Source organism: Mustela nivalis, assembly GCF_964662115.1.
Source record: "Mustela nivalis genome assembly, chromosome: 12".
Lineage (NCBI taxonomy): Eukaryota > Metazoa > Chordata > Mammalia > Carnivora > Mustelidae > Mustela > Mustela nivalis.
The window spans coordinates 11804666-11817825 of record NC_139031.1 but is presented as its reverse complement, the minus strand read 5'-3'; the positions used below and the strand labels follow the sequence as shown (position 1 = coordinate 11817825).

The 13160-nt window shown below is 42.2% G+C and overlaps 1 protein-coding gene across 1 annotated transcript; it reads left to right on the top strand.

The window, feature by feature from the left end:
* Positions 1-12033: 12033 nt before the first annotated feature.
* TAS2R5 (taste 2 receptor member 5) lies at positions 12034-12921 on the top strand (the record flags this gene model as incomplete). Its single annotated transcript, XM_082692521.1, has 1 exon — positions 12034-12921. The coding sequence occupies one exon, from the start codon at positions 12034-12036 to the stop codon at positions 12919-12921; it is 888 nt and encodes a 295-aa protein (XP_082548647.1).
* Positions 12922-13160: the final 239 nt, after the last annotated feature.

Here is a 13160-nt window from a genome sequence, read left to right as displayed (position 1 = left end):
CGCGGTATTTCTCCTGCTGAAACGAAATCTCTCCCCAAAGATCCCCAGGCTCGTGCTAGCCTGTGCGCTGATTTCTGCCTTCACCACTCTCCTGTATGTGGCACTCAGACAGACGTCGTGCTTTCCCGAATTTGTGCCTGGGAGGAATGGGACAGGATGTGACATCAACGAGGGCGTCTTGTCGTTGGTGATCTCTTTGGTCTTGCGCTCGTTTCTCCAGTTCATCATTAATGTGACTTCTGCTTCCTTGTTAATTCATTCCTTGAGGAGACATATACAGAAGATGCAGAAAAACACCACTCTTTTTTGGACTCCCCAGACCGAAGCTCACCTGGGCGCTATGAAGCTCATGATCTGTTTCCTCATCTTGTACATTCCCTACTCGCTCGCTTCTCTGCTGCATTATTTCCCCTTTGTCGGGATGGATTTGGGAGCCAGATCCATCTGCATGGTTATTTCCACCATTTACCCCCCAGGACATTCTGTTCTCATTATTCTCACACACCCTACGCTGAGAACAAAAGCAAAGGCGATTCTTTGTTTCAACAAGGAGTAGAATTTCAGTAGTGAATGGTGGCTGGAGTCACCTCATGGTTTGGGAGCAAGACTTTCTCTGTTAGCGGACTATGGACTGTGGACTCCATTTCCGTAATTGCTAAGCTGACCTCCTTGGCCTTTGAGTGCCTGTCTGTACTTCAGTTTATTCTGCAACTTAAAACATTTAAAATATTAGGCATTTTTTTTTCTAAGTTTAAGACATTATTTATCATGTAGTTTGCATCCCTGGCTGGTGGAAGTCACCACATTGTTCCATGAGCTACTGAGTATAAGGGGGAGTTCCCCCAAATTAAGCAATACATTATGGTTCACACCATTAGTTAAATTTTTGAGGTTTAGCTGAGAAGCCCTGGGTAAGGGCTTAGCAGTGGACGAGTCATCAGCAGGCACTAGACTGGCTTAAAGCATAGCAAGAGGATGCAAAGAGCAATAGGAGAAAAGAAAGTTGTAGAGAGAAAAGGGAAGAAAGAGAAGGAAGAGAGAAAACAGGTGTATATTGTGGCAGATGTACACGAAAAGAACCCTCACCATGCTGGGTCACAGTCATTGAGCTATTATTATCAAGAAACTCTAGGACTGAATTTCTAGGTTTGTTCTGGAAAGAAGGGAAGGGCTCCTTCCTTAATGGTAACGGAAAGGTAATGGAATGCTAGAAGGCAGGGATTAGAGTGACAGGAGCCCGATCTAGGAGAGTTCCAAGGATCTCAAAATCCAGGGAGTCAGCCTGAGTTCAAAAGTGTGTGCTAGGAGGCACCTGGGTGGCTCAGTGGGTTAAGTGTCTGCCTTCAGCTCAGAGCATGATCTTAGGGTCCGGTGATCAAGCCCCGCATTGGGCTTATTATTCAGCAGAGAGTCTGCTTCTCCCTCTTCCTTTCCCTCTGTGTTCTTTCTCTCTCTCTCTCAAATAAATAAATAAAATCTTTTAAAAAAAGGTGAGTGCCAAATAGTGAAATTAACACAATCTGAGTACAACTTTACAAAAGATTATACCCTGTCATGTAATATGGAATTCAGGGGAAAGCCAAGAGTTTATTAAATAGCTTAGTAGTGGGAGCATCAGACTTTTGGTGAATATGTGTCATCTGCTTATGAATTTATCTACTAAATTGTATGAGCACTGCACGGTTCTTCAGGGGAACACTGTTTTGTTTTTTTTGTTTTTTTTTTTTTTTTGTATAGGAGGGTAGTTGAGACAGCAGGACTGGCTCTGGAGAAACAGAAATCTGAAGATGGAATATTGATCAGCTTTGGAGTGGGAATTGGGGGGTAATAATTTATATTTGTATAGTTTTTTGTATTTACAAAGTACTTATGTGATGTTTATACATCTCAGAGTAAATGATCTTATTAAAATAACAGTCTCTTTATTAAAATAGAAAAAAATGAGAAATCTCCAAATTTTTACAAATTACCTGATGTTTCCCATTCTGGACACCAGAATCTTGACGGCATTATTTAGTAAGGATTACCCAAACCAATATTTTATGCTAAAAAAAAGAAGGTTTTCATCATGTTAGGATCTTAAGATTAGGAGATAAAAGGATTAAATATACACAATGACATAAGAACTCTAAGTCAGAAGCAGAAAGCCTCATGGTCCCCCCAGACCCATTCTCTTGACTTACTCTTCTATAATAACAGAATTTTTAGCTACCTAGAGCTTTGGCAGCCAATTACATTTTACAGCTTTCTCTTACAAGTAGGCATCACACGTGATCACATTCTGCCAGCGGAGTGTGAGGAGAAAGTGATGTGTTTAATTTCTAGGTGGTGTTTCTAGAACAGGTGGGCCCTCCCTTCCCCTTTTCCCTCTTCTTCCTGTGCTCTGGAATGGCCCATCTTGGGCCAGCAGTTGAAGGGACTGCCTGGGGATAGTGGAGAATTCATCCATCCTAGTTGGCTTCACATTTCCCGACACCGTGGGGCACCCGACATCACCCCAGCTCTGGACTATTCACACCTTAACTCAGCGACTGTTCATGGGAAATAAACATCTCCATTCTTTCAGACACTGTAGTTTTGGGTCTCTGTTGCCTTACTCGACAAACCTTACTTTGCCGTATTCTTTTGTTGGGACACTTGCCTGTAGTCCTCTTTGGGTAGAGTTTTTAACGATGTCGTAGGTTGGGAGTTTTGCTGCTTCCAGTATGCTCTGCCACTAAATACTTATTAACCAGGACTTTAAAAATTTTAGAGTTTATTTAAGATATGATACCTTACAGGCTCTCTAATAAGCAATCTCCTCCTCCTCCTCCGTATATGCTCTGCCTAACCAGGGAAGGGAGGGATGTTTAAAACTCCCTGTTATGAAGAGGCACTGGTGGAAATGAAGGGCGGGTGCCGGGGCAGCGTCTGTATGACGTCATGAAACACTGTGGAGCTGTAGATCGGGCATGTTGCCATTTAACTTTGGACGGCTAAAGCCCAGTATTGTCTGAGCTACATTTTCACATGTGATTTTGTTGGTTCCTCACAACTTCGTAGAGAATGTTAGTATTGCCCGTCATACCGATGAAAAAATTGAGGCACAAACAGGAATTATAAATGGCTCATTAATTAAGAAGGGGCAGACCTAAGGCTCCAATTTGTTTTCGGATTCTAAAAGCCAGTTCTTTTTTAACAATATCACCAGGTGGATGGAAAGACTGGGACAGTGGAGAATCATGCCCAGTTATAAAGCTTTATCTCCTAGGACACGAAGAAAATATTCAAGGGGCACCTGAGTAGCTCAGTCAGTTAAGCTTCTGCCTTTGGCTCGGGTCATGATCTCAGGGACTAGGACCAAACCCTATATCGTGCTCCCTGCTGAGCAGGAAGCCTGCCTCTCCTTCTCCCTCACACTTTCCTCTGCTTGTGCTTTTTCTCTCTCATAAAATAGATAAAATCTTAAAAAAAAAAAGAAGATAATATTCAAAAGGGTGTCAGAAGTATGGTATGTCCAGCCTGAAAAACGCACCCAGGGCTCCTAATATATGCATATATAGACGCACACACACATGCACATATGTACATGTATATATAATTAATATTTCATAATATAAGATTAATGTTGTATAATATAATAATACCATGTAGGGGGAGGTATAAAAATTTTATAGGTGCTTAGTTCCTTAGGTGAAATAAATGTCATGATATCATGCAGAGAGATAGTGGGCTTTTAAGCTTGAAATTTAGGTGAGATGTGTGTGTGTGTTTATCAATTTTTAATTTTTTATTATTTTGTGTTTTCATCATGGTAAGTGTTCTCTTTAATCGCCATCCCCTATTTTACCCATCCCCTACCCACTTCCCCTCTGGTAACCTTTAGTTTGTTCCCTGTAGTTAAGAGTCTATTGGTTTGTCTCTCTCTCTTTTTCCCCCTTTGCTCATCTGTATTGTTTCTTAAACTCCACATATAGTGAAAACATATGGTATTTGCCTTTTCCTGATTTGTTTCACTTAGCATTATACGCTCTAGATCCATCCATGTTGTTGCAAATGGCAAAAGTTCATTTTTTATGGCTGAATAATATTTCATTGTATATGTGTGTGTGTGTGTGTGTGTGTGTGTGTGTGCGCGCACGCATGCGCACACTACATCTTCTTTATCCATTCATATATTGATGGACACATGAGGTGCTTTCATAGTTTGGCTGTTGTAAACAATGCTACAATAAACGTGGGGATGCATGTGTACCCTCGAATTAGTGTTTCTGTATTTTTTTTGGATAATACCTCGTAGTGAAATTACTGGGTCCTATGGTGATTCAATCTTTAATTTTTTGAGGGACCTCCATACTGTTTTTCACAGTGGCTGTACCAGTTTGCATTCCCACCAACAGTGTGAGAGGGTTCCTTTTTCTCCACATCCTCACCAGTGCTTGTTGTTTCTTGTGCTTTTGATTTTAGCCATTCTGTCACGTGTGAGGTGGTATCTCATGGTAATTTTGATTTGCATTTCCATGCTGATGATGAGTGATGCCTAGCATCTTTTTATGTGTCTTTTGGCCGTCTGGATGTCTTTGGAGAAATGTCATATATTCTGTCCATTTTTAAATTGGATTATTTCTTTTTGTGGTGTTGAGTTTTATCAGTTTTTTATATTTTGGATACTAACCCTTTATCAGACATGTTATTTGCAAATATATTCTCCCACTCCGTAGGTTGCCTTTTAGCTTTGTTGACTGTTTCCTTCCTTACAGAAGCTTTTTCTTTTAGGTGAGATATATTTTTAAACCAAAAGTATAGCAATATGAAAGAAAAAAAATTTTAAATTTATTTTGAATGCTGCAACATGGGAAGGAATAGGCCAATAGAAAGGTGCTGGGAAAGTGTAAGATTTTATAGGCGAGATAAACACGACACCAGGTGAGGTAGGCACAAGGCAAGATTTATTAAAGGCACTCTCCGGCCAAGTTTCAGGGCTCAGGAGAAGGGGAGCCAGGAAAGTCACATCAGGAGGAGGTGGGCACCCTTGGGCAAGGTTCCTCGACGCCAGAAAGGGGAGTGGGGGAAGTTGTGCTGGGAGTGAGGCGGCAGGGGTCTTTTTTTTTTTTTTTTTAGTTTTTTTTTCCCAGCATAACAGTATTTATTTTATTTATTTTTTATTTATTTTCAGCATAACAGTATTCATTATTTTTGCACCACACCCGGTGCTCCATGCAATCCCTGCCCTCTCCAATACCCACCACCAGGATCCCCCAACCTCCCACCCCCTCCCCTTCAAAACCCTCAGATTGTTTTTCAGAGTCCATAGTCTCTCATGGTTCACCTCCCCTTCCAATTTCCCTCAACTCCCTTCTCTCCTTCTCCCTTTGTCCTCCATGCTATTTCTTATGCTCCACAAATAAGTGAAACCATATGATAATTGACTCTCTCTGCTTGACTTATTTCACTCAGCATAATCTCTTCCAGTCCCATCCATGTTGCTACAAAAGTTGGGTATTCGTCCTTTCTGATGGAGGCATAATACTCCATAGTGTATATGGACCACATCTTCCTTATCCATTCGTCTGTTGAAGGGCATCTTGGTTCTTTCCACAGTTTGGCAACTGTGGCCACTGCTGCTATAAACATTGGGGTGCAGATGGCCCTTCTTTTCACTACATCTGTATCTTTGGGGTACATACCCAGTAGTGCAATTGCAGGGTCATAGGGAAGCTCTATTTTTAATTTCTTGAGGAATCTCCACACTGTTCTCCAAAGTAGCTACACCAACTTGCATTCCCACCAACAGTGTAAGAGGGTTCCCCTTTCTCCACATCCTCTCCAACACATGTTGTTTCCTGTCTTGCTAATTCTGGCCATTCTAACTGGTGTAAGGTGGTATCTCAATGTGGTTTTAATTTGAATCTCCCTGATGGCTAGTGATGATGAACATTTTTTTCATGTGTCTGATAGCCATTTGTATGTCTTCATTGGAGAAGTGTCTGTTCATATCTTCTGCCCATTTTTTGATATGATTGTCTGTTTTGTGTGTATTGAGTTTCAGGAGTTCTTTATAGATCCTGGATATCAACCTTTTGTCTGTAGTGTCATTTTCAAATATCTTCTCCCATTCCATGGGTTGCCTCTTTGTTTTTTTGACTGTTTCCTTTGCTGTGCAGAAGCTTTTGATCTTGATGAAGTCCCAAAAGTTCATCTTTGCTTTTGTTTCCTGTGCCTTTGGAGACATATCTTGAAAGAAGTATGGAAATCAGTGGCTTTCTTATACACTAACAATGAAAATACAGAAAGGGAAATTAGAGAATCTATTCCATTTACTATAGCACCAAGAACCATAAGATACCTGGGAATAAACCTAACCAAAGAGGTAAAGGAACTGTACTCAAGGAACTATAGAACACTCATGAAAGAAATTGAAGAAGACACAAAAAGATGGAAGACCATTCCATGCTCTTGGATCAGAAGAATAAACATTGTTAAAATGTCCATACTGCCTAGAGCAACCTATCGTTTTAATGCCATTCCGATCAAAATTCCACTGGTATTTTTCAAAGAGCTGGGGCAAATAATCCTAAAATTTGTATGGAATCAAAAGAGACCCCGAATCACTAAGGAAATGTTGAAAAACAAAAATAAAACTGGGGGCATCATGTTACCTGATTTCAAGCTTTACTACAAAGCTTGATCACCAAGACAGCATGGTACTGGCATAAAAACAGACACATAGATCAGTGGAACAGAGTAGAGAGCCCAGATATGGACCCTCAACTCTATGGTCAATTAATCTTTGACAAAACAGGAAAAAAAATATACAGTGGAAAAAAGACAGTCTCTTCAATAAATGGTGCTGGGAAAACTGGACAGCTATATGCAGAAGAATGAAACTTGACCATTCTCTTACACCGTACACAAAGATAAACTCAAAATGGATAAAAGATCTCAATGTGGGACAGGAATCCATCAGAATCTTAGAGGAGAACATAGGCAGTAACCTCTTTGATATCTGCCACTGCAGGGGTCTTTTATCGGGCCAAGGAAGGGCATGGGCTCACATCCATATATGGTAGGGTATTTGGTGATTGGAGGGTATGGGGTGGGGGGTCCTGATACTTCTGTTTCCTGCATAGGTATCGGGTTACCTATGGAGATGTGACCTGGGCATACATCCTTTTGGCGGGAGAATCAAGGGTTAAGGAAAAGGGGTGGGGAGGAGGCTGGAAGATGGCGGGCTGGGGCTCATTTCTATTGTTCCTCCTGCATTCCCAGAGCCTGTGGACCCAACAGAAAGTATATACAATTCATGGATGAACTAAATGAAGTTCTTATGCAATCTAAGGATTTTTACTTTTTCATTTCAAAACCACTTTAAAAAAATTTTGAGTATAGTTGACAGACAATGCTACATTAGTTTCAGGTGTACAACATAGTGATTTGATAAATTAAATATTACGCTGTGCACATCCCAAGCATAGCTACCAACTGTCACCGTACAAGCTATTATGATATCACTGACTGTCTTCCCAGGCTGTGCCTTTTATTCTTGTGATGCATTCACTCTGAAGCTGGAACCTATCCCCCAACCACCAGTTTGTTCACAGTATTTATGGGTCATTTCAAGGATTTTAGGTTTCTTTTATTGCCTAAATTTTACCTAAACAGGTGTGACTTTGGGCTTCTGCTGTTATTAGCATTCTGTTGATGAGCCATTTTCAGTTGTTTTGAAAAACAAACAAAGGGAAGAAGGGTTTAGAGGAAGAAGACATTAGTCTTTTAAAGTATGAATTGAATATAACTCTTAAAATAGCCTTAAATGGTGGAGTCTTCAGGTTATACTAAAGCTTACTGAAAGCACTTAAAATATAACTTTTTCTTCCTTTTTTGTAAGTTAGAGCTGGAGCTGGAGCCTCTGATCTCACCATTGCTCCTCAAGGAAGGTTGGAGGAGTGAGAAGCAGGGTCTATTGGGAACTCTTTTCAAATTTTGTGTGCCCTGCCTCCCATTGCTCTGGGGTGTAGGAGTCGAGGGGGAAAGGGTAGTTTGACAGAACCCCCCAGGGATTTGCGTAATTGGCTTATGGTCAGTTTTATTCCCCTAGGAATAAAGTGTGAAAGGGAATCCTGTGAGAATTTGCCTGGCAAGGAAATTAACAACCGGGAAGTGACAGGAGTTAATGGAGGTTGGGTGGAGAGAGGGAGTCCAAAAAAGATGAGGTGCCCTTCTCCTCATGTCACGCTGGGGGATACCAGATATCATCATGAACTTCTCACTGGTCATATTATTCTTGATTGCTTGGTTAAGGTGGTGTCTGTTGGGTTTCTCCACTGCCTGGTTACTCTGTTTCCCTTTCCAGAGTCTCTTGTTTAGAAGTCTCAAAGTCCAGCTCACTCTCAGGAGAAGTGAAATTAAGCTTTGCCTTCTAGATCATCTTCCAACTTTTGTCTAGTGTACTTAACCTCTCTCCCCAAGTTTTCATGTTTATGGAAGCAGACAAAAATAGCTTCTGTCCTCTCATCTTCCAAGTCACTCCCTGCCCTGCCCTGGGGTTTTTACTTGTCCTCCCCACAGCCATGCTACTGATTCTGAGATGCCTAAATTATAACCATTACTACTATTTCTGCTTCTGTATCTTCGCTTGCTAACCCATGAGGAGATGGAAAAATACCAGCAGACTTTCTATGGACACTCTGTAACCACACATCCCCCGCCCAGAATTGAACCTGACAGAATGGCTGCTCCCGGACCCCTCCCCCGGCTCTGGGCCAAGAGATAACAGCCATCTGACGCCAGAGAAACCCCCACCTGGAATTAGACGTGACAGAATGACTGCTCCTGGACCCCCCATCCGGCTCTGGGCCGAGAGATAACAACCATCTGGTGCCCCGCGGCTTGACAGGAAGACCCCGGTCAATCCTGAGGTGACACATACCCTACCAGTGCCAACTCAGCAGTTTGAAGAATGACAGCCCTTGGACCTAACCAATAATCTGTTCCCAGCCCTTTCCTGCTCTGTAGCGCGCCAGTCATATTATAGAGTTCCTTTTTGATTTTCCCGCGGTATGTGGCGATTTGTTATAAGATACTATGATGTATGCTAAGTCCCTGCCTCCCCAAAATTAGTGTATAAAAGATGTTGTGATCCTGAGCTCGGGACCTCTTAGCGTCACCCGCTACGAGTGTGCGGAGGTCCGGGTTTGAATTCCTAATAAACGACCCTTGCTGTTTGGCTTTGACTCTGGACTCTGGTGGTCGTCTTTGGGGGGGGGGGTCTCGAAATTTGGGCACAACAATTCTTATCATAATCTTCCTCAAAGATTGTGATCCTTGTTACTTATGGGTTACAACTGCACCCCTCCTCCTCCTTCCAGACACCTCCCACCAAGAGGCGGTACTGACCTACCATATTAGTGCTAGTGAACTAGCACTGTCGTTCCCAGATTTCTCTCCATCTTGACCTCCTCTAGCGCATAGTATTCAGCAGTAAATATTTATCTTGTCTCATAGTTGTTTTTACTCATTTTCTCACCCTATTTTTTTCTTTGTTTCCCTGGTAGTGAAACAAGTCTTTGTGTGTATATAAATACAACTCTAGATTTATATATTCAAGTTACAAGCATGTTAAAACAGCATTAGTTATTTGCTTCTCCCACCAGAATATCAGCTCTGGGACAGTAGGGACTTTGTTTTTTTTCGTGTGTGTGTGTGTGTGTGTGTGTGTGTGTGTGTGGTGATTGTATCCCCAGAGCCTGGATTAGGGGCCTGGCACACGATAGACATTTAACAAATATTTGCCAAGTTATTCATTAATGTTGTACTTGACCTGTTTATAATATGAGGTGCTTTGCTTTTGCCACTGTTGAGATTCTTAGAATGTCTTATTTCGGTTCTACAGAGTCAGGGTGGGTGGGAGCAGGGTCCAGGAGCTCGGTGGATTTGACTTGCTTCCTTCAGAAGGACAGTCTGTAGCTGTGGCTTGTTCTTCATCTCAGATGCTAGGCCAGCTTCATGCAGATGCAAATGGAAGTGAGGCTCTTACCTTTGAGAACATTACTTGTGTTCACAGTTGTGTCTTCTTTGTCAGAGAATGGATTTCAAAAGGACAGTGACAGAATCTGAACTCTGAGGAGTGGAATGTTCTACCTTAATTCTGTATCACTCTCGGGATCTGAAGCTCAGCCAGGACCCCCCCCCCCACACACACACGGCTGAAGCAGGACACCTTCTGGAACAGGCATGCTGACCATTGTCTTGGCGCTGCTGATGGTCATGGCTGTGGCTTAATTTCTCATTGGCCTGCTTGGAAATAGGATCCTGTGGTCTAGAGTTTTGAAGAATGGATCCGAAAATGTAAAGAGCTCCCCAAACAAACTCATTGTCCTGGATGTGCTGGCTCCTCAGTGACTTCTACTGCAGGAAGATCATGACCCCTGAACCCTCTCTGCTTGTGGCCAAATCAAAGGGCCTGGGGTGGGGTTTTTGGTTTCTTTCCAGATACTTTGGTCTTTCCTCTGCATCCATGCTGACTTCCTCCGAAGCTAGCCTCGCCTTCCTCCTTCTTCCCAATTCAGTTCCTCTTTCTCCTTGTTTCCTCATAGTTTCTGGCCTAGTTTGACCATTGTTTTGGTCTTCTGTTTGCGGTGTAGCAGCAGATACTTAGCAATTTAAAACAACACACACATTTATTGCACAGTTTCTGTGGGTGAAGAGTCCAGTCACAGCCTACGTGGTCCCTCTGCACAGAGTCCTAAAAGCTACAGTCCCCATGTTGACTGGGCTGTAGGTTTTTGGAGCTTAGGTTCTTTTCCAAGATCACTCGTTGTTTGCAGAATTCAGTTCCTTGCAGTTGTTTGACAAAGGTCCCCATTTTCCTGCTGCTGCCTTCTGCGAGCCAATCTCAACACCTCACAGTTCTCGTCATGTGTCTCTCTCACAGCCTGGTAGCTGGATTCTTCAAGGTCAGTAGGAGGGCCCAGTTTCTCTTCCAAGACTTTTACTGGCTAAGTGAAACACACCCAGGGTAATTTTTTGAGTAGTTCAAATGCAACTGGTTCAATTACATTTGCAAAAGCCCTTTATCTTTGCCATAAAACATAACCTAGTTACAGAAGTGACAACCTGTCTTATTTACAGTCCCATCCTGCTCAAGGATTATTCCAAATCTCTTTGATGCTGTCTTAGAATTCAACCTTCCATAAACATTTGTGTTAGACTGGTCCTAGGGAAGTTGGAATCTGGACAATAAATGAAACACTTTACTATATTTCTTGATAACTGTGCTAGTCTTTTTTCACTTACTTGAGCTCATTTCCTTCCTCTATGACCTTGGTTTGAGATATATGCTGAGTCATGTGTGTGTGGGTACTTGATCATAAATTAGGACAGATGACCTCAAAGACTCAGATTAGCAGTGATGGCTCCTCTCCCTGACTTCCATTTTTTTTTTTTTTAATTATTTGGCACTTAAATGTGCTATTTTTGTTCTCTGATTGTTTTCTTCCCCCAAATTTTCCCTACTTCTCTCTTTGATAGTGAAATATATTTTTACTTTATTATTATTTTTTGATAATGAAATATATTTTATATTTGAGTTTATTCAGCTTTCATATTTTTATGTTCAGAGTACTTTTTATAAAAATAAGATTTTTTAAATAATAACGAGCTCACATTTGGCAACTGTATAAAATCTGAGAATGTTTTGATTTGATCTTCTTATTGAAGGGTCTTAATATGTGCTAGTGTCTAGATGCTATCTCATGACCCTTGAGAAGGGGAACCAGTATCTGTGGTGCTATTTTAAGTCTCTGAGTGTAGGCACAGAGTGCATTCATGTGGATGCAAATACAGAGGGGATCATAATTTCTAAACTCTCTGTGCCTGGTCACAGCTCTTCAGTCTTGAACAGCAGGGCAAGGCCAAATCCAGATTCTGTGGTGTGAAGACTTACCTTGGGTGTCTCACCCTCTGGGGAGCTGAAACTCAACCACAGGCACACACATTCCTGCTGAAGCAGGACACCTTCTGTGACAGAAGTCAGACTCCTTCCTGTCCCCAGCCATGCTGAGTGCTGCCCTAGCACTGCTGATGGTGGTGGCGGTGGCCGAATTTCTCATTGGGCTGGTTGGAAATGGTGTCCTTGTGGTTTGGAGCTTTGGAGAATGGGTCCGAAAATTCAATGGGTCCTCATACAACCTCATTGTCCTGGGCCTGGCTGTCTGCCGATTTCTCCTGCAGTGGCTGATTATGATGGATTTAAGCCTGTTTCCACTTTTCCACAGTAGCCACTGGCTTCGGTATCTCAGTGTCTTCTGGATCCTGGTAAGCCAGGCCAGCCTGTGGTTTGCTGCTTTCCTCAGTGTTTTCTATTGCAGGAAGATCATGACCCTTGAGCACCCTGTCTGCATGTGGCTGAAGCAGAGAGCCTATTGCCTGAGTCTCTGGTGCCTTCTGGGGTACTTCATGATCAGTTTGTTACTTGTAACCCTCATTGGCTTAAAGCCCTATGATCCTTCCCAAGGCAACAGCAGCATTCTGTACCCCTTTGAAAGCTGGCACTACCTGTATGTATTAAAGCTTAATGCAGGAAGTGGGTTGCCTCTGATGGTGTTTCTTATTTCTTCCGTGATGCTGATTATCTCTTTGTACAGACACCACAAGAAGATGAAGGTATATACAGCTGGTAGGAGAGATGCTCGGGCCAAGGCTCACATCACTGTCCTGAAGTCCTTGGGCTGCTTCCTTATCCTTCATGTGGTTTACATCCTGGCCAGCCCTTTTTCCATCATCTACAAGTCTTCTGCGAATCTCCTCATTATCTTCATCTCTGAGACAGTCATGGCTGCCTATCCTTCTCTTCATTCTGTCATATTGATCATGGGGAATCCCAGGGTGAAGCAGACTTGTCAAAGAATTCTCTGGAAGATGGTGTGTGCTTGGAGATCCTAGAGAAACGTATGCTCAGAATACTCTTTTGAGACACTTTTTGATAGCTCTCTATAAAGGAGCTGACTTTCATATCTTTCAAAATTTTTCTTTTTTGACACCAAATCAACAAATGAGCTACAGGAAATTCAGAATAAAAACTAATGCTGTTTCTCTTCTGGCAATGTAAAGTATAACTGTTTTATTGTATTATAGACATCGAGACTGGGGCTTTATGTTTGGTAAAGTAGGTGTTATATTCT